This window comes from Heterodontus francisci, chromosome 19, assembly GCF_036365525.1.
Source record: "Heterodontus francisci isolate sHetFra1 chromosome 19, sHetFra1.hap1, whole genome shotgun sequence".
In the NCBI taxonomy this organism is placed as follows: Eukaryota; Metazoa; Chordata; class Chondrichthyes; order Heterodontiformes; family Heterodontidae; genus Heterodontus; species Heterodontus francisci.
The window spans coordinates 14,615,550-14,636,170 of NC_090389.1; the positions used below are offsets into that span (position 1 = coordinate 14,615,550).

At 44.7% G+C, this 20,621-nt stretch overlaps 1 protein-coding gene across 1 annotated transcript in view; it reads left to right on the forward strand.

Annotated features, from left to right (window-relative positions):
- The window catches only part of dock3 (dedicator of cytokinesis 3), a 1,369,418-nt gene that overhangs the window by 805,420 nt on the left and 543,377 nt on the right, over positions 1-20,621 (forward strand). Inside the window, exon 10 of the mRNA XM_068052296.1 lies at positions 19,464-19,545. Coding sequence (XP_067908397.1) covers positions 19,464-19,545 — 82 coding nt within the window. The remainder of the gene's footprint in view (positions 1-19,463; positions 19,546-20,621) is intronic.

Genomic DNA, 20,621 nt, shown 5'->3' on the forward strand with positions numbered 1-20,621 from the left:
AGTCAGGATGGTGTGTGACTTGAACGGGAACTTGCAGGTGGTGATGTTCCCATGCATCTGCTGCTCTTGTCCTTCGAGGTGGTAGAGGTCGCAGGTTTGGAAGGTGCTGTCTAAGGAGCCTTGGTGCGTTGCAGCAGTGCATCTTTTACAGCTGGAAATGGGCTCATCACCAAACAATAAGCATTTTTAATCAACAATATCAATCCACTCCAGTGAGTAACCTGATTTTAAATGATTGAAAATGACTTTTAAAAAAATATACAGCACAATTTTCTAGTTAGTCCTTAAAGCCTATCTCTTTGACTAAGCTTTTGGTTATCTGCCCTAATATCTCCTTGTCTGGCTCAATGTCAAATTTTTATTTGATAACACTCCTGTGAAGTGCCTTGGGACATTTTACTACTTTAAAGACGCTGTAAAAATACATAACATAAAAGCAAAATACTGCAGATGCTGGAATTCTGAAACAAAAATAAAGTGCTGGAAATACTCAGCAGGTCTGGCAGCATCTGTGGAGAGAGAAGCAAAGTTAATGTTTCAGATCTGTGACCTTTCATCAGAACTGGCAAAAGTTAGAAAAGAATGAGGTTTTAAGCAAATGAAGGGGAGGGGGGTGGGAGAACAAAGATGAAGGCGTTTGATAGGGCAGGAGAGTTTAAATAACAAAGCTGTCCTGGGCAAAGGCAAAGCTTGTGTTAATGCTTGGGATGAAAGACAAAGCATTAGTCCAGAGGGATTGTTCATAGTGGAATAATGAGCAGCTCTGACTACATGAAAAGCAGGCACATGGTTAAAAAACAAAGTATTAAAAAAAGGCCAGTCATGCTTTGCAGTTATTGAACTCAATGTTCAGTCCGCAAGGCTGGAGAGTGCCTAATTGAAGGATCAGGAGCTGCTCCTCGAGCTTGCGTTGATGTTCACTGGAACACTGGAGCAGGCCAAAGACAGATATGTTGGCATGAGAGCAGGGGAGAGTGTCGAAATGGCAATCAGAAGCTTGAGGCCATGCTTTCAGACTGAGCGTATATGTTCAGCTAAGTGGTCACCCAATTGGCGGAAATGACGGAGGATGATCCTCTGCATGTGGAGGCTGGTGGGTTGGAAAGTGAGGACATGGGGAACCCTGTTGGGGTTCTGGGAGGGAGGGGAAGGCGTGAAGTGGAGGAAATGCGTCAGACACGGTTGAGGGCCCTATCAATCATAGTGTGGGGGAATCCTCGGTTGAGGAAAAAGGAAATCATATCAGAAGTGCTGTTGTGGAAGGTTGCATCATCAGAGCAGATGCGTCAGAGATGGAGAACCTGGGAGAATGGAATGGAGTCCTTACAGGAGGCAGGGTGTGGTTGAGGTAACTGTGGGAGTCGGTGGGCTTATAATGAATATTAGTGGACAGCCTATCCTCAGAGATGGAGGCAGACAAGTCGAGGAAGGGAAGGGAAGTGTCGGAGAGGGACCATGTAAAGGTGAGAGCAGGGTGGAAATTGGAAGCAAAGTTGATAAGGTTTTCCAGTTCCGGGTGGGAGCTGGATACGGCACTGATACAGTCATCAATATACCGGAAAAAGAATTGGGGGAGGGGGCCTGAATAGGACTGGAACAAGGAATGTTTGACATATCCAACAAAAGACAGGCATAACTAGGACCCATGCATGTACCCATTGCAACACCTTTTACTTGAAGGAAGTGAGTGGAGTTGAAAGAGAAGTTGTTCAATGTGAGAACAAGTTCAGCCAGGCAGAGGAGGGTGGTGGTGGATGGGGATTGGTTGGCCTGTGTTCAAGGAAGAAGCAGAGAGCCCTCAAACCTTCCTGGTGGGGGATGGAGGTGTAGAGAGATTGGACGTCCATAGTGAAGAGGAGGCAGTTAGGGCCAGGAAATTGGAAATTGTCAAAATGATGTAGGGCATCAGAAGAGTCGCGGATGTAGGTGGGAAGAGACTGGACCAGCGGAAAAAAGATAGAGTCAAGATAGGAAGAAATAAGTTCAATGGGGCAGGAACAGGCTGAAACGATGGATCTGCCAGGATGGTCCTGTTTGTGGATTTTAGGAAGGAGGTAGAAGCTGTCCGGGGTTGTGGGACTATGAGGTTGGAAGCTGCAGAGGGAAGATCTCCAGAGAAGATGAGGTCAGTGACAGTCCTGTGAAGAGTAGCTTGATGTTCTGAGGTGGGGTCATGGTCCAGGAGGAAGTAGGAAGAAGTGTCTGAGAGTTGGCGCTCAGCCTCTGCAAGATAAAGGTCGGTATGCCAGACAACAACAGCACCACCCTTGTCACAGGTTTGATCACAATGTCGGGGTTAGACCTGAGAGAACGGAATGCAACAAGTTCAGAGGGAGACAAGTTAGAGTGAGTGAGAGGAGCAGAGAAATTGAGACGGCTGATGTCTCGCCGATAGTTCTCAATGAAAAGATCAAAAGTGGGTAAGAGGCCAGAGGGAGGGGTCCAGGTGGAGGGAGAATGCTGGAGGCGGGTGAATGGGTCTGTTGGTCGGGGGGAGGAATCCTGGTCAAAGAAGTGAGCACGGAGGCGAAGGTGACGGAAGAAGAGCTCAATGTTATGCCGAGCGTAAAATTCATTCAGGCGGGGCCGTGAGGGGATAAAACTGAGTCCTTTGCTGAGTACAGATCGTTCAGCATCAGAGAGGGGAAGGTCAAAGGGTATCGTGAATGAATGGCAAGGGGTCGGATCAGAAGGGATGGGGTCAGAGGGAAGTGAAGGGGAAGAAATATCTGGAAGGGCATTAGTCCCGATCAGCTGCTGGAGCTGGAGTTCCTTAACACTTGAAAGGAAAAAAAATGTTTTTTGTTAATGCGTCAGATAAGACGAAGGATGAAACGAAACTGCAGAGTAGAACAGTTTTGAGATAAGGTGAGGCGGTGCTTCTGGAGAGAGAGGTCCAGCCTGTACATGTGGCGGCACATGATACTGAGTGCAGATCTCAGGATGTGGCAAAAGCAGCAGTCCGAGGAACGTTGTATTTCTCGGAATACCTGTAATCCTGGGTGGATTCAAAACATGAAGGATAAAACTTCAGTTGGAATCCATGTGGAATAAGCCGGAGCCAGATACATGTTGTTGTTGTTGTTACATTGGGGTACAGTAGTCAGTTTCTGAGTACATTAAAAAAAACTTTCAAAATCTTTTGAAATATACCAATTAGTTCCCTTGTTCCCAAAGGAACCAGCTTAATTTTTGGAGCTTCCTTAAGCCAGTTTTGTGGTCAGCTTCTGGCATGACAATACTCATACAAGTGCGAAAGATGGCGGAAAATCAATCTGTGCTGAATGTAATTTGTGCTTAAAATTCTGCAGTCTTTTGAACAGGTTACACCAGTTCTTTTCCGGAAAGCCAATTGGTGAAGGACCGAACTGGAGCCAGTCTTTACACGCTTCTATCTTTATTTACAGAGTTACACATGACAAGCATTCACCTGCAAACCCAACAATGACAGTTTTGGAATGTGTCTATTTGTAGGGGGCACAAGTGAATGCCTACCACCTGCATACAATTAAATACAATTAATATACAATTAACAGATTCCAACCACTCCTGTTAAATAAAAAGTAGTTAATATGCACAGCCAAAATTTCAAAACAAATTAAATCAAAAACCTCCATATTCTGTACAAAACATTACATTGTGAGATGCTCCTTCTCTAGAGTCCCTTGCAATTACTTCTTCAATCCAGCAGCATTTCTTTAGTAAAGCTATCAGACAGTTGATGACTTGCATGCAGCCATTTAATTTTAGAGATTTCCTTTTTTTCCAGCATTTGTTTCAAGCCTCCAAGATCAATCCGTAACCTTTTCTCATTCACACTTTCTGTAGAATGTACGTTATCCCACAATGAATGATTATCTGCATAAAACTCAATGGGTATACAATCTTCCGTATGCCCCTTGAGCAGAATCTTACTTAAAATATGTGACAAATAGAATCCCATATCCACTGCCTCCACAAGAGCCAGTGTTTCAGCAGCTAAAGCATTTTTAACAACCCTTTTTATTTTCTTAGCTTCCCAAGCTAAAGGATATTTCCCAGTTTCAGCTGTAAGAAATACCCATCAGGAAGATTAGTATGCAAGCTATCGCTAAAAATGACTAGTTTCCTGTTGGATCATCTAAGCATGGGAACTTAGTACGCATTTCTCCAGATTTAATTTATTTAAATGTTTTATTTGCCCTAAGGTGTTACATTGTAGTACTTCATTTCAATATATCAAAACTAGCATCTGGTCTAGTCTGAGTGCCCAACCAGTTCATTTGACCAATCAAGCTTCGCAGTTGCTCTCTGAATTTTCTCCGAGAACTCAGCCTTGATGAAAGCCTGTTTCCCTACATGTAAAGCATTCAAATGTGCAGAAAAAATTGAACTATTTGTAATACCTTCTAGAGCAGGAGGACTATTGCACAGCACAGAAAAAAATGTAAGATTTTACTCATAGACCAACCATTGGAGTGAATTTTTTGCATGAATTGCCCGTGCCTTGGCGGTTGTCAACTAAGCAGTTAAAATTTTGTGCAACATTTCATCCATCACTGCGTGATTACTTTTACAGAGCCCATATTTGAAAGGACTTTCAGCTGTGGTATTCAGGACTCTGAACTCATCATTAGCAAATTCCTCTCCATTATCAGTCAGAAAATTTGCTGGAGTCCCAAGTCTGGCCCCCCTCCATTTCACCATGATTTTGTCTATAATAACCCTTTTGTCCTTACTAAGTGTTATTGTAGAAAGACTAAATCTGGTCAACAAACTGTAGAATGAAAATGTTTCTGTCTTTGTCCCATACTTTTACATCCATGGCAAGCACCTCATTAAAGTCACGTGCCAGTGGAAGGCTGACAGTAGGATGTGGCAGTGCCCTCCGATACTTTTTACAGATTTCACACTTTTCACTCATCTATTCTTAGCCTTGTATACTCTTCATCAACCACACCTGCATCTTTTTGCAGGAGTTTTAACCTTTGACAAGTAGGGTGAGCAAATTGTCAATGTACCTTTAAGACAACTTGCTTTTTTTCTCTCTGATTCTTATCACCTGATGCCATTAATATTTGTCAAACACTCTGCTAAGAAGCATCAGTTTTTGTGAAGGGGATACAATAACGTCCTGACTGAGTAAGCTGTAGGTCCATTCAACTTCTAAAAATAATTGCCTTATCATGCTTCATGTCAAGTTTCACTTGTGCCTTTTTCATATAAGGCTTTCTCAACATCATAAGTATCTCACTAGAGACTACATCAGTACTTATAAAACGGCTTCCTCCAGCTATTTTACATGGAATTACAATTCCCTTTAGTGACCTCAATGTGTGGAATTACAATTCCCTTTAGTGACCTCAATGTGTTGTCATCATCAAACCTAAAGCAAGTAGTGCTTTTATATTCCTTAACCTGACATCTATCCTCACTACTTAGTGAATCAAAGTAACATTTTAATCAATCTGTTCCACATACTGTCAAAGTGCAAGCACTGTTTAGGCCTTAAAGGAGTTCACAGCTAACACATTCATCATAGGACTAAAACTCCTTGTGACCAGTATAATTTGTTCAGAATCATCATTACCTTCATCCTCTCCCTCAGAATTCTCTTCGTCATGTATCATTTTGAGGACCTAATGATACATAATGATACTTCACATCACACCTGAAGCACCTATTAACTGTTCTTTGGGCATTCGTGGGATTCATTCACCTTTTATTACTGTTCCAATTCTGTCTTCTGCTGTAATATCCAGATCTGCTACAGTTGATTTCATCCTCATTCTGCTTGTCTTTAACCCTTCCACTGTACCTGGACTATTTCAAAATCTGGCAATCATTCAGTCCTCTATTCTTTGTGTCACCACAGAATGTCCCATTTGTTCCACGAAGGCCAAAGGAAATGAGTGTTTCCCCAGAGGTTTTTGAAGATGTTACGACCAGGTGAGAAAGAGGTCAAGGGTTCCCTTTCAGCCTTCACCTGGTCTTACTGTAACAGGGTTTTATTTTTTAAACACACTGTTTTCAGCTCCCCCTTGGTGAATCCTTGTTCACTGCTTTCCAATTATAAGGTAAAAAAACAAGCACAAACAGGCTTTCTTAGGTTTAAAGAAGAAAGGTGAAATTTTATTAAACTTAAACTCTAATTCAGTTAACGCCTATGGATACATGACGCTCCCACGCTAGCATGCATAGGCGATACGCACATGCAAATAGAGACAGAAAAGAGCAGAAGAAAAATAAATTGGAAAGGTTTGAGGCAATATCTGAAGAGTTGTTACGGTTCTTCGAACTCACTGCAGAGTCCTTGTTTGTAGGTAGGTCTTGCTTTTCGTTGGAGGCCCAATATTCTTCTTAACTCTTGTTCACTGTAGGAGACTTTTCTCTCTTGGGGTTCTTCGGTGGGCTTTTGGTGTTCCGCGAGAAAAAGATGGGCGCAGACAGGAGCTTTCTGCTGGTCAAAACTGTGTCTACAATTTAAAACTCCCCAAGTTGACCAGCAGGGTAGTCACGTGACTGACTGGTAGAACCACTTCTGGCTCTGTGCATTGTGTGGGTCAGGGAATGGTCCTTTGACTACAAATACTGTCTGTTAATATGCAAAAATGTCTTTCCAGCCAGGGGCCTGGCAACCCCTTGTAACAGGCGTTCTCTTCTTCCAGCAACAATTTGAAATTTAATGTCCATGTGGCGAAATTAATGGGCCTCATTCTTGGCAGGGAGGGGCCTGCATGACACCTCCACACCCAGGGGAATGAAATGCGATTTGTGAAAAGGCTCATTTCATTAAAAGGGTTGAGAGAAAATATATAAGATACAGAAAACTATGCATTTCTCTCATTCATTCCTATTCATTCATGAATCCGAAAACTTTCTAAAATTGTCTTTTCTTCATGCCAGTGCTGCTTTAATTGACCCCTTTTTGGCATCCCAGTAAATATATGGTTCTTTGGGAAGATTTTCTTCAGTTTGCCCATTGCCACGACTGCCTAGGGTCTTTGTTCCTTTTCAGGTCTGCCAAGGCAGTGGAGTTAGATTTAATTAGCCCAAAGTTGGAGTTTTTTCCAAGAGACTCAGTCATGGCCGGGTCGATCCTGAACTCTCTTTCAGTGCTTTGCTGAGTTATGCAAAGGCTTTTGGCTTCAGGGGATGGATGGTTCTCTTTTCCTCTGATAGTGGGGAGGGATTCTTTGTTAATCTCCCCTTTGTTCTCTGGGACACTCCTGCCTGCAGGTATTTGTGCAGACTCTATTGCACGCCCCTGTGGCACTTTGACTAGGTGAGGCATCAGCCTCATGGTATTCTCTGCCTCCCTAGAGGTCTTTCCTTGTCTCTGCAGGTTCCTGGAAATGCTGTTAGCAACTCTGGTGGGGTGCTTCTTGTGTCTGCATTTACATAGGAGGATGTGGGGTCTAAATTTTCACATTTTTCAGGGTTGGCTGACTGGTCAGTAGGGGTTTTCATCTGGGATTCCTCCTGGACTTCCTTTAGTGTGTCCACTTGGTCACTTTTTCCCCTTCCTTTTCTAAACTTTTGGCAGTCGTGTGCCTGCCTGTCCCCTTTTGTTCTCGGTGGGGGTCCCTTACAGTTCACTAGCCCTCTGCTGGAGGGTCCTCCTGACACTGGTACAGGACTTAGGGGTGCAGGTTTTGCTGTAGGTTGGGGTTTCCCCTCAACCTGGCACATGTGGCAACTTCTGCAGTACTCCACCACATGTTTGTGGAGTTTTGGCCATTCGAACTGCTGTCTTATGCGGGCTTTGGTCTTTCGTATACTGGCATGTAAAGCCACTGTAGTCTCGTGGGCCCTTCTTAATATTTCTCTCCAGTACCTCTGTGGCACCACTAACTGGTGAACTACTGCCCACTCCTTGCCCTCAGGTCTGTGAGGAGAACTCCATTGCCTCATCAGTACCTCATTCTTTAAATAGTAGCAATCAGGGACTCCCTCTGCTTCACTTTCAGACTGGGCAGCCTGTGCTAACTCTCGCAATAATGGGTCAGCTCGCTGAGCCTCAGATAGGGAAAATCCATTTAATTCATTCTCTGTGTCTCCTAACTTTCCAAAGAAAGTCTCGGCCAGGCAGACCTCATGGTGATCTGTCTGTAGTGCCAATGCAGTCTCCTCTGGGGAAGCTGGTTTGATCATGGCCTGACCTACTACACATTTAGGGAAACTGCAAGGGTCCGTCTCCTGCCACGGCCCTCTCTGACCTCCTGCGGTCGTTCTTTCACTACTGGGGGGACTACCACCTTTACCCCCGCCAGATCATTACCTAGGAGCAGGTCAACCCCGTCCACCGGCAAAGTAGGGACAATCCCTACGGTCACCGGTCCCGAAACTAGGTGGCACTCCAGGTGCACCCGGTGTACAGGTACAGGCATACATTGCCCTCCAGTACCATTCACCACCATTTTGGTGTTCACTGTACTCTCTGGGGGAAAGGTCAGGCCTTTTCCCAGTAAAAGGGATCTAGTGGCCCCTTGTGTCCCTGACAATTACTATGGGCTTGCTGGCCCCACTCGAGGGGTATTGGGTTACTTTCCCTTCTGACACAAAACCCTGATAACCTTCAGGAATCCTATTAAATTTTCCGGCACTTGCAGTAGTAAGCTTCCTGGGTCTCAATCTTACTGCAGTTAAAGCCACAGCTTGTTCTGATGTGCTTTCAATCAGGGTCCTGTCTTCACTGAGCGAGTGTGCCCTGATCAACCCTACCGGTTTTCCCTTTAGTTTCCAGCAGTCAGCTTTTAAATGCCCTGTTTTATTACAATGGAAGCAGACAGGTCTCCAGGTCTCATTCTTGCTCACAGCACCTTTCTTTTTGGCTGGAGGAGGGCCCCCTGTGTCTCCTGCTTTCCTTTCTGCCCCTGGACTAGCTGGGCTGTGATCACCTTCCCACCCTTTGTCCTTTTCGGATTTGTGGGGGTGATTAGGAAAGGTTCTCCCCTGGGAAACCGACTTACAAATTAAAGCAAACTCATCGGCCAGAAAGGCCGCTTGCCGGGCTCTCTGGACTTGCTGCTCCTCCACACGGGTCTTTATGGAGAGTGGGAGGGAGTGTTTAAATTCCTCTAACAGAATTACTTCCCTGAAATTCTCGTAGCTGAGCTGCACTTTGAGAGCCCTCAGCCACTGGTCAAAAGCCAGCAGCTTATTTCTCTCAAACTCCAGGTAGGTTTGGATCAGTTTGCTTCTTGAGGGTTCTAAACTGTTGTCGATAGGCTTCGAGTACTAATTCATATGTCCTGAGGATAGCATTTTTGGCCAATACATAATTTGATGAACTCTCATCTGGCAACAGGGCTTTTATAGTTAGCTTGCTTTGTAGTAAAAGTGACCAGGTCTCAGCTGGCCATTTTAGCTGCCTTGCCAGTTTCTCAAAAGACACAAAAAACGCTTCCACATCTTCTCCTGATTGAATTTTGGGATTAGTTCATCTAGTTCTAACAATTTTGTACCCAGCCCTGAATTACGCTCCTCCATATTGGCCATGCTTTCACTGGGGTTACTCTGTCGCCCCTATTTAACTCAAGTCGCTTCAACTCTCTTTCTTCGCATTCTTTCTGGAAGCTTCTTTCTCTCCCTCTCTCCTGCCTCTCTCTTTCTTTCTCCTGTCTTTTTTCTTCACGTTCCTTCTGGAAGGCTCTCTCTTTCTCCCTCTTTCTTTCCTCAAATTCAAGTTTCCTCTGTTCCAATTGTATCTTTGCGAACAATGCCCAGTCGGAGTCTGCTTCTAACCCTGTTGCTGCTTCTTCAGATTCAAGGGAAAAATGGTTGGCCACTAGCCTTAGGAGTTCAGACCTCCTAGCCTTGCCATGTACAGTGATCCCACACTGCTCAGCCATTTTCCTCAACTCCTCCATAGACAGTGCTTTTAACTTAGCCCAAGTTACTTCACCCTGGCTTGGAGAGCTACTCCAGTTGCAGACATGTTAGTATTCAAGCACACACAACTACAAGAAAACCTGTATTGAACGGGTTGCATCTAAACTGGAGGGGCACAAATATCCTGGTTGCGAGGTTTGCTAGCGTCACTCGGGAGGGTTAAAACTAATGTGGCAGGGGGGTGGGAACCGGAGCAGCAGGACAGCAGGTGAAATAACTGAGGGGGAACGAGTAAATAAGGCCAGTAAAACTAAGAGGAAGAGCAGGCAGGGAGCTGTTGCTGAGCACAGCGGGACTGGTGGTCTGAAGTGCATTTGTTTCAATGCGAGAAGTATAACAAGTAAGGCAGATGAACTTGGAGCTTGGATTAGTACTTGGAACTATAATGTTGTTGCTATTACAGAGACTTGGTTGAGGGAAGGACAGGATTGGCAGCTAAATGTTCTGGGATTTAAAAGCTTCAGGTGGGATAGAGAGGGATGTAAAAGGGGTGGGGGAGTTGCATTACTGGTTAAGGAGAATATCACAGCTGTACTGCGGGAGGACACCTCGGAGGGGTCATGCAGCGAGGCAGTATGGGTGGAGTTCAGGAATAGGAAGGGTGAAGTCACGATGTTGGGGGTTTTCTACAGGCCTCCCAAAAGCCAGCGGGAGGTAGAGGAGCAGATATGTAGACAGATTTTGGAAAGATGTAAAGGTAACAGGGTTGTAGTGGTGGGTGATTTTAACTTCCCCAATATTGACTGGGACTCACTTAGTGCTAGGGGCTTGGATGGGGCAGAATTTGTAAGGAGCATCCAGGAGGGCTTCTTGAAACAATATGTAGATAGTCCAACTAGGGAAGGGGTCTTACTGGACCTGGTATTGGGGAATGAGCCCGACCAGGTGGTCGGTCTCAGTAGGGGAGCATTTCAGGAACAGTGACCATAATTACATAAGTTTTAAAGTACTTGTGGATAAGGATAAGAGTAGTCCTCGGGTGAAGGTGCTAAATTGGGGGAAGGCTAGTTATAACAATATTAGGCAGGAACTGAAGAATTTAGATTGGGGGCGACTGTTTGAGGGTAAATCAACATCTGACACGTGGGAGTCTTTCAAACGTCAGCTGATTAGAATCCAGGACTGGCATGTTCCTGTGAGGAAGAAGGATAAGTCTGGCAAGTTTTGGAAACCTTGGCTAACGAGGGATATTGTGAGCCTAGTCAAAAAGAAAAAGGAAGCATTCGTCAGGGCTGGAAGGCTGGGAACGGACGAAGCCCTTGAGGAATATAAAGAAAGTAGGAAGGAACTTAAGCAAGGAGTCAGGAGGGCTAAAAGGGGTCATGAAAAGTCATTGGCAAACATGATTAAGGAGAATCCCAAGGCTTTTTATATGTATATAAAGAGAAAGAGGGTAATCAGGGAAAGGGTTGGCCCACTCAAGGACAGAGGAGGGTATCTATGTGTGGAGCCAGAGGAAATGGGTGAGGTACTAAATGAGTACTTTGCATCAGTATTCACCAAAGGGAAGGACTTGGTGGATGATGAGCCTAGGGAAGGGAATGCAGATAGTCTCAGTCATCTCATTATCAAAAAGGAGGAGGTGTTGGGTGTCTTGCAAAGCATTAAGGTAGATATGTCCCCAGGGCCAGATGGGATCTACCCCAGAAGACTGAGGGAGGCAAGGGAAGAAATTGCTGGGGCCTTGACAGAAATCTTTGTATCCTCATTGGCTACAGGTGAGGTCCCAGAAGACTGGAGAATAGCCAATGTTGTTCCTTTGTTTAAGAAGGGTAGCAAGGATAATCCAGGAAATTATAGGCCGGTGAGCCTTATGTCAGTGGTAGGGAAATTATTAGAGAGGATTCTTCGGGACAGGATTTACTCCCATTTGGAAACACATGAACTTATTAGCAAGAGGCGGCATGGTATTGTGAAGGGGAGGTCGTGTCTCACTAACTTGATTGAGTTTTTTGAGGAAGTGACGAAGATGATTGATGAAGGAAGGGCAGTGGATGTTGTCGATATGGACTTCAGTAAAGCCTTTGACAAGGTCCCTCATGGCAGACTGGTACAAAAGGTGAAGTCACACGGGATCAGAGGTGAGCTGGCAAGATGGATACAGAACTGGCTCGGTCATAGAAGACAGAGGATAGCAGTGGAAGGGTGCTTTTCTGAATGGAGGGCTGTGACTAGTGGTGTTCCCCAGGGATCAGTGCTGGGACCTTTGCTGTTTGTAGAATATATAAATGATTTGGAGGAAAATGTAGCTGGTCTGATTCGTAAGTTTGCGGACGACACAAAGGTTGGTGGAGTTGCGGATAGTGATGAGGATTGTCAGAGGATACAGCAGGATATAGATCGGTTGGAGACTTGGGCGGAGAAATGGCAGATGAAGTTTAATCCGGACAAACGTGAGGTAATGCATTTTGGAAGATCTAATACAGGTGGGAAGTATACAGTAAATGGCAGAACCCTTAGGAGTATTGACAGACAGAGAGATGTGGGCGTACAGGTCCACAGTTCACTGAAAGAGGCAAAACATGTGGATAAGGTAGTCAAGAAGGCATACGGCATGCTTGCCTTCATCGGTCGGGGATGGAGTATAGAAATTGGCAAGTCATGCTGCAGCTGTACAGAACCTTAGTTAGGCCACACTTAGAATATTGCGTGCAATTCTGGTCGCCACACTACCAGAAGGACGTGGAGGCTTTGGAGAGGGTACAGAAGAGGTTTACCAGGATGTTGCCTGGTCTGGAGGGCATTGGCTATGAGGAGAGGTTGGAAAAACTTGGATTGTTTTCAATGGAACGACGGAGGTGGAGGGGCGACATGATAGAGGTTTACAAAGTTATGAGTGGCATGGTCAGAGTGGATAGTCAGAAGCTTTTTCCCAGGGTGGAAGAGTCAGTTACTAGGGGTCATAGGTTTAAGGTGAGATGGGCAAAGTTTAGAGGGGATGTGCGAGGCAAGTTCTTTACACAGAGGGTGGTGAGTGCCTGGAACTTGCTGCCGGGGGAGGTGGTGGAAGCAGGTACGATAGCGACGTTTAAGAGGCATCTTGACAAATACATGAATAGGATGGGAATAGAGGGATACGGTCCCCGGAAGTGCAGAAGGTTTTAGTTTAGACAGGCATCAAGATCGCCGCAGGCTTGGAGGGCCGAATGGCCTGTTCCTGTGCTGTACTGTTCTTTGTTCTTTGAAATCTTGCTCTTTTTTGACTGTGAACAATTTGGCTTCCCACTTCCTATTTCTCTCGTTTATCTGTGGGTCAATTCCGGATGCTAACACCCAAATTTCTGTTCCGACCAGGAGAGAAAGAGGTCTGGGGTTCCCTTTCGGCCTTCACCTGGTCTTACTGTAACATTATTTAAGCACACTTTTTAGCTCTCCCTTGGTGAATCCGTGTTCACCGCTTTCCAATTCTAAGGTAAAGAAACAAGTACAAACAGGCTTTCTTAGTTTTAAAGAAGAAAAGTGACATTTTATTAAACTGAAACTTAAACTCTAATTCAGTTAACGCCTATGGATACACGATGTGCCCACGCTAGCATGCATACGCGATACGCAGATGCAAATAGAGATAGAGAAGAGCAGAAGAAAAATAAAGTGGAAAGGTTTGAGGCAATATCTGAAGAGTTGTTGTTATGGTTCTTCAATCTCACCGCAGAGTCCTTGTTTGTCGGTAGGTCTTGCTTTTCGTTGGAGGCCCAGTATTATTCTTAACCCTTGTTCACTGTCGGAGACCATTCTCTCTTAGGGGATTCATGTGTCTTCAGTGGGTTTTTGGAGTTCCGTGAGAAATAGATGGCAGCAGACAGGAGAGAGGAGTTGTGCTTCAGTCCAGGAGCATTTTGCTTTCTGCCAGTTCAAACACTGTCTCGACAATTTAAAACTCCCCAAATTGGCCAGCAGGGTAGTCACTTGACCAACTGGTAGAAACACTGCTGGCTTTGTGTATTGTGTGGGTCAGGAAATGGCCCTTTGTCCAAAAATACAGTTGGTTAAAATGCAAAAATGTCTTTCCAGCCAGGGGCCTGGCAACCCTTTGTAACAGGCCTTCTCTTCTTCCTGGCAACAATTTCACAGAATCAGAATCACAGAATAATACAGTCCAGAAGAGGCCTTTCGACCGATGCATTAAAGACACCTGACCTGTCTACCTAATCCCATTTGCCAGCACTTGGCCCACAGCCTTGAATGTTATGACGTGCCAAGTGCTCATCCAGGTACTTTTTAAAGGATGTGAGACAACCTGCCTCTACCACCCTCTCAGGCAGGGCATTCCAGACCGTCACCACCCTCTGGGTAAAAAAGCTCTTCCTCATCCCCCTTAAACCTCCCGCCCCTCACCATAAACTTGTGACCCCTCATAACTGACCCTTCAACTAAGGGGAACAGCTGCTCCCGATCCACCCTATCCATGCCCCTCATAATCTTGTACACCTCGATCAGGTCACCCCTCAGTCTTCTCTGCTCCAGCGAAAACAACCCAGGCCTATCCAACCTCTCTTCATAGCTTAAATGTTCCATCCCAGGCAACATCCTGGTGAATCGCCTCTGCACCCCCTCCATTGCAATCACATCCTTCCTATAATGTGGCGACCAGAATTGCACACAGTACTCCAGCTGTGGCCTTACCAAAGTTCTATACGACTCCAACATGACCTCCCTGCTTTTGTAATCTATGCCTCGATTGATAAAGGCAAGTGTCCCATATGCCTTTTTCACCACCCTATTAACCTGCCCTTCTGCCTTCAGAGATCTATGGACAAACACGCCAAGGTCCCTTTGTTCCTCGGAACTTCCCAGTGTCAGGACATTCATTGAATACTTCCGTGTCACATTACTCCTTCCAAAGTGTATCACCTCACACTTTTCAGCGTTAAATTCCATCTGCCACTTTTCTGCCCATTTGACCATTGCGTCTATATCTTCCTGTAACCTAAGACACTCCACCTCACTGTTAACCACTCGGCCAATCTTTGTGTCATCCGCGAACTTACTGATCCTACCCCCCACATAGTCATCTATGTCATTTATATAAATGACGAACAATAGGGGACCCAGCACAGATCCCTGTGGTACGCCACTGGACACTGGCTTCCAGTCACTAAAACAGCCGTCTGTCATCACTCTCTGTCTCCTACAGCTAAGCTAATTTTGAATCCACCTTATCAATTTACCTTGTATCCCATGTGCATTTGCTTTCTTGATAAGTCTCCCATGTGGGACCTTGTCAAAGGCTTTGCTGAAATCCATGTAAACTACATCAACTGCACTACCCTCATCTACACACCTGGCCACTTGCTCAAAAAATTCAATCAAATTTGTTAGGCATGACCTCCCTCTGACAAATCCATGCTGACTATTCCTGATCAAATTTTGCCTCTCCAAGTGGAGATAGATTCTCTCCTTCAGAATTTTTTCCAATAGTTTCCCTCCCACTGACGTCAGACTCACTGGTCTGCAGTTCCCTGGCTTATCTCTGCAACCTTTCTTAAATAGTGGGACCACATTAGCTGTTCTCCAGTCCTCTGGCACCTCCCCCGTGGCCAGCGAGGAATTAAAAATTATGGTCAGAGCACCTGCAATCTCCACCCTCGCCTCCCACAGCATCCTGGGACACAAATCGTCCGGACCTGAAGATTTGTCCACTTTTAAGCCTTCCAAAACCTCCAATACCTTGACAATTTGCTCAAGAACCTCACAGTCTCTCTCTCTAAGTTCCATATCTACTTACTCATTCTCTTGGGTGAAGACAGATGTGAAGTATTCATTCAACACCCTACCAATGTCCTCTGGCTTCACCCACAAATTTCCCCCTTGGTCCCTAATGGGTCCTACTCTTTCCCTGGTTATCCTCTTCCCATTGATTTACTTATGGGATATCTTGGGATTTTCCCTACTTTTACCAGCCAGTGCTTTCTCATATCCCCTCTTTGGTCTCCTAATTGCTTTCTTAAGCTCCATCCTATACTTTCTGTACTCCACTAATGCTTCCATTGATTTGCTCTCCTTGTATTTGCTAAAAGCCTCTCTTTTCCTTCTCATTGTACCCTGAATGGTTCTGGTCATCCATGGTTCTCTGGGCTTGTTGCTCCTACCTATTGCCCTCGAGGGAACATGTTGGGCCTGTACCCTCCCCATTTCCTTTTTGAATGCCCCCCACTGCTCTTCTGTAGATTTCCTGACAAGTAACTCTTTCCAGTCTACCTTGGCCAGATCCTGCCTTATTTTACTAAAATTTGCTCTCCCCCAATCCAAAACCTTTTGCAACTTGTCTATTTCTTTCTCCATAACAAGCTTAAATTATACCACGTTGTGGTCGCTATCACCAAAATGCCCCCCCACCAACACATCAACCACCTGTCCGGCTTCATTCCCCAGAATTAGGTCCAGCACTGCACCCTCCCTTGTTGGATCCTCTACATATTGAGCTAAAAAGTTCTCCTGTATACATTTTAAGAACTCCACTCTATCTAAGCCCTTAACATGATGACTATCCCAATTAATGTTGGGAAAGTTGAAATCACCTAATATAATTACCCTATTATTTTTACACACCTCTGCAAATTGCACGCATATTTGCTCCTCAATTTCCCGTTGACTATCTGGGGGTCTATAATAAACACCTAGCAATGTGGCTGTTCCTTTTTTATTCCTAAATTCTACCCATAAAGCTTCATTTGATGCCCCCTCCAAGATATCATCGTTCCTTACTGCAGTAACTGACTCCTTAACTAATATTGCAATGCCCCCTCCTCTTTTACCCCCTTCTCTCTCTCGCCTGAAGATTCTATATCCTGGGATATTGAGCTGCGAATCCTGCCCCTCCCTCAACCATGTCTCCGTGATGGCTACTATATCACAATTCCACGTGTCAATCCTGCCCTTAACTCATCCGTTTTACCTGCAATACTCCTGGCATTAAAGTAGAGGCCTTCCATCCTGGTCTTACTCCCTTGAAACTTACTTCTGCTGTATTCCCTCTGACTTGTTCGCTTTCCTGTGTTTAGCTGTGTCCCTATTCTGCTGGGAGTCTGCATCCCCTCCCCCTGCCAAATTAGTTTAAACTCTTTCCAACAGCACTAGCAAACCCGCCAGCAAGGATGTTAGTCCCCCTCTGGTTCAGATGTAGACTGTCCCGCTTGTACAGGTCCCACCTTCCCCAGAAACGGTCCCAGTGGTCCAGGAATCTAAAACCCTCCCTCCTGCACAAACTCTTAAGCCACGCGTTCATCTGTGCTATTCTCCTATTTCTATACTCACTAGCACGTGGCACTGGGAGTAATCCAGAGATTACAACCCGAGAGGTCCTGCTTTTTAGTCTGCTGCCTAACTCCCTGAATTCTTGATGCAAGACCTTATCCCTCTTTCTACCTATGTCATTGGTACCAACATGTACCATGACCTCTGCCTCATCACCCTCCCCATTCAGGATTCCCTGCAGCCGTTCAGTGACATCCCGGACCCTGGCAACAGGGAGGCAACACACCATCCTGGAGTCACGTTGACGGCCACAGTAGCACCTATCTGTTTCCCTGACTATAGAATCCCCTATTATTATTGCTCTTCCTCTCTTTCCCCCTTCCTGTGCAGACAGGCTGCTTGTGGTGCCAGAAGCTTGGCTCTGTCCGCACTCCCTGGAGGAACCAGCCTCATCAGCCTCCAAAATGGAATACTGATTTGCAAGCGGGACCCCAGGGGACTCCTGAACTACCTGCCTGTTTCTCTTGGACTGCCTGGTGGTCACCCATTCCCTTCCTTCCTCAAGTCCCTTCAGCTGCAGTGTGACCACCTCTCTCTACGTGCTATCCACAATGCTCTAAGACTCGCGGATGCTCCTCAGTGTTTCCAGTCGCCGTTCCAGCTCTGAAACCCGAACTTCCAGGAGCTGCAGCTGGACACACTTCCTGCACACATGTTGGTCCCAGGGACTGGAAATGTGGATTCCCACATGCAGCAAGAGGAGCAAACCACGGCTTTAAGCTCTCCTGCCATGACTAAACCCTTTAAATTTAAAACTTTCGAAGACTATTATAATTTTTAAAAAACAACTAAGTCTTGCTAAAACAATGACTTACATTTGAAATTTAATGTCCATGTGGCGAAATTAATGGGCCTCATTCCTGGCAGGTGGGGGCCCGCATGACAGAGTGCATCTGGTCCAACAGTGTCTCCCTGTCTGAGAATCTAACATTCGTTAGAACCCGGAGCCTGTCCATATGAGACATCTTAGCACAATCCTGCCTTTTATGCCACTACTGATCTAGGGATTCCCAAGTTGAATTTCATCAATTTTATATACAATCTGTTAAAAATCCATGACTTATTCTTCCATGGAATAACCGTAGTTTTAAAAAAAAATCTATCAAAGTCTGATCAAGCCTCATAGGCATTTAACGGATTATCTTTTTTGTAAATCTCATCTAAGATCCAAACATTCATCACTATCCAATTGACGGGTATCCAGCTCACAAAATATTTCACTTCTGATTCGACTTCTAATGAGAAGCGACAACGCCAAGGTCACACTTTGTTTTTTCTTTAATAGTAACGTTACCTATGTCCACATCTCCACTTCATTCTTACACTGGTCATACAGTCCAGACTCTGAGAATATCAGAGGATAATCATATCATGACAAGTTGTATTTGCTCTCTGCCAGTTTTTACAATGGCTGCTCGGATATTTGTTTCCCATGTGAATTTTTTTCCTTACTTTCTAACCTTCACCTTTCGGCGACCATTCTTTGATACCATGTTCTATTCCAGAAAGCCAATTGATGAAGTATAGAACTGGAGACAATCTTTGTACAATTTTATATTTATTTTCAGAGTTACACAGCAGACCCATTTGCATTATTTTTAATTTTAGTAAAACGTGAAATAAAATTAAAAACAAAATCAAAAATAATCTTTTTTTAAAGAGTTCCACTCAGATTTTCGGTTTCTTGTAGTCAGAGGGAACCTCACCTGTACCGATCAGGAGAATCGTGGTGTGTAATGAAATCTGTGCAAATAACAATCTCGGAATGTGCCATTTGCTCATTGTTATTTTTCCCATGCGCCTGCTGCCCTTGTCCTTTTCAGTGGTAGAAGTCGTGGGTTTGGGAGGTGCTGTCAAAGAAGCTTTGGTGAGTTGTTACAGTGCTTTCTGTAGGTGGTGCACACTGCTGCCACTGTGCACTGGTGGTGGAGGGACCCCTAACCCAACAACCACAATTTTAGTCTGTGTCTATTTATTTGGGCTCAAGTGAATGCCCAATTAATGCCCACCACACAGTCAACACAATTAATATACAATTAACAACACTGACTTTGAGCAAATCGCACTGGAAGAAACAAGCATACTAAGCAGAAATTCTACTTTATATCACACAGCTCAAAATGTACAACACAAGTGTAGCGACAAAATCTTTAATTGTACTGCTCAATGTTTCTCAGAGTTCAAGTGGAAGTAGGATTGCTGCAATCCCAGTGACAGTAATGGAACCGATGCCTGAGCGAACCTTCCCTTTAAGCAAACTTGCTCAGTGGCATCCATATTCTGACCTCTGATGCATTCTCCAAAAATATTTAATTACATTTTCTTTTCTTCCACAGTGAGAGGTTTATGGTGAGGCTGAACAAGAATGGGATGCCAAGAAACTCTGAGAAGATAGAGCGGCTGTGTGCGCTATTTACGGTAATGTGGATTGCCTCTCTGCTATATTCACTGCTTTATTCTAAAAAAAAGGTTCAATGCCTTAAGTTGAAAATGAAACTAAACTTTCCCTCTGTGCTTGAAGATAGTTGTCATGAAAAAATTTTGTTAAATCTTGCATCAAACTCATTGGATGGTTTAGAGGACCAGCTATTGTTCAGCGTTCAGGTTTTAGTTCCAGAACAAAAGGAGCTGTTTTTCCCTCACTAATATTCTCGCTCCTCTCTGGATGGTGAGAATGTTTGAGAAAAGAGGAAAAATGGAAAGAAAGATCATCAAATTACTCATTATGAAGTATGCTGGTAAGAATGCACAAATTAGGCACGTAACATAGTAAAGAAAATGCCTTTCTCTCTTTCATCTTTCTCGCAGTCCTTATTCTTACTATGTTTGTTGATAGGTTAAGTGATGTGGTGTATGCTTACGTTTAGAATCATAGAATCATCAAAAGTTTAAGGCACAGAAAGAGGCCACTTGGCTCATCGTGTCTGTGCCAGCCGAAAAACGATCCCCCCATTCTAATCCCACCTTCCAGCATTTGGTCCGTAGCCTGCAGGTTATGTCACTTGAGATGCATATCCAGACTCCTTTTGGATGAGTGGAGGGTTTCTGACCCAACTATTCTTTCAGGCAGTGAGTTCCACACCCCCACCACCCTCTGGGTGAAAAAGTTTTTCCTCCCCTCTAATTTTTCTACCAAGCACTTTAAATCATGACCCCTAGTCACTGATCTTTTTCTAAGGTAAATAGGCCCTTCACCTCCAATCTATCCAGGACCCTCAAAATTTTGTACATTTCTATCAGATCTCTCCTTAGCTTTCTCTGTTCCAAGGGGAACAACCCAATCCAATCTTTCCTCATAGTTGCATTTTTCCAGTCCTGGCAACATCCTTGTAAATCTCCTCTGTACCCTCTCTGGTGCAATTACATCCTTTCTGTAATGAGGTGACCAGAACTGCACACAGTATTCAAGTAGTGGCCGAACCAATGAGTTATACAGTTCCAGCATAACCTCCCTGCTCTTATATTCTGTACCTCAGCTAATAAATGAATGGATT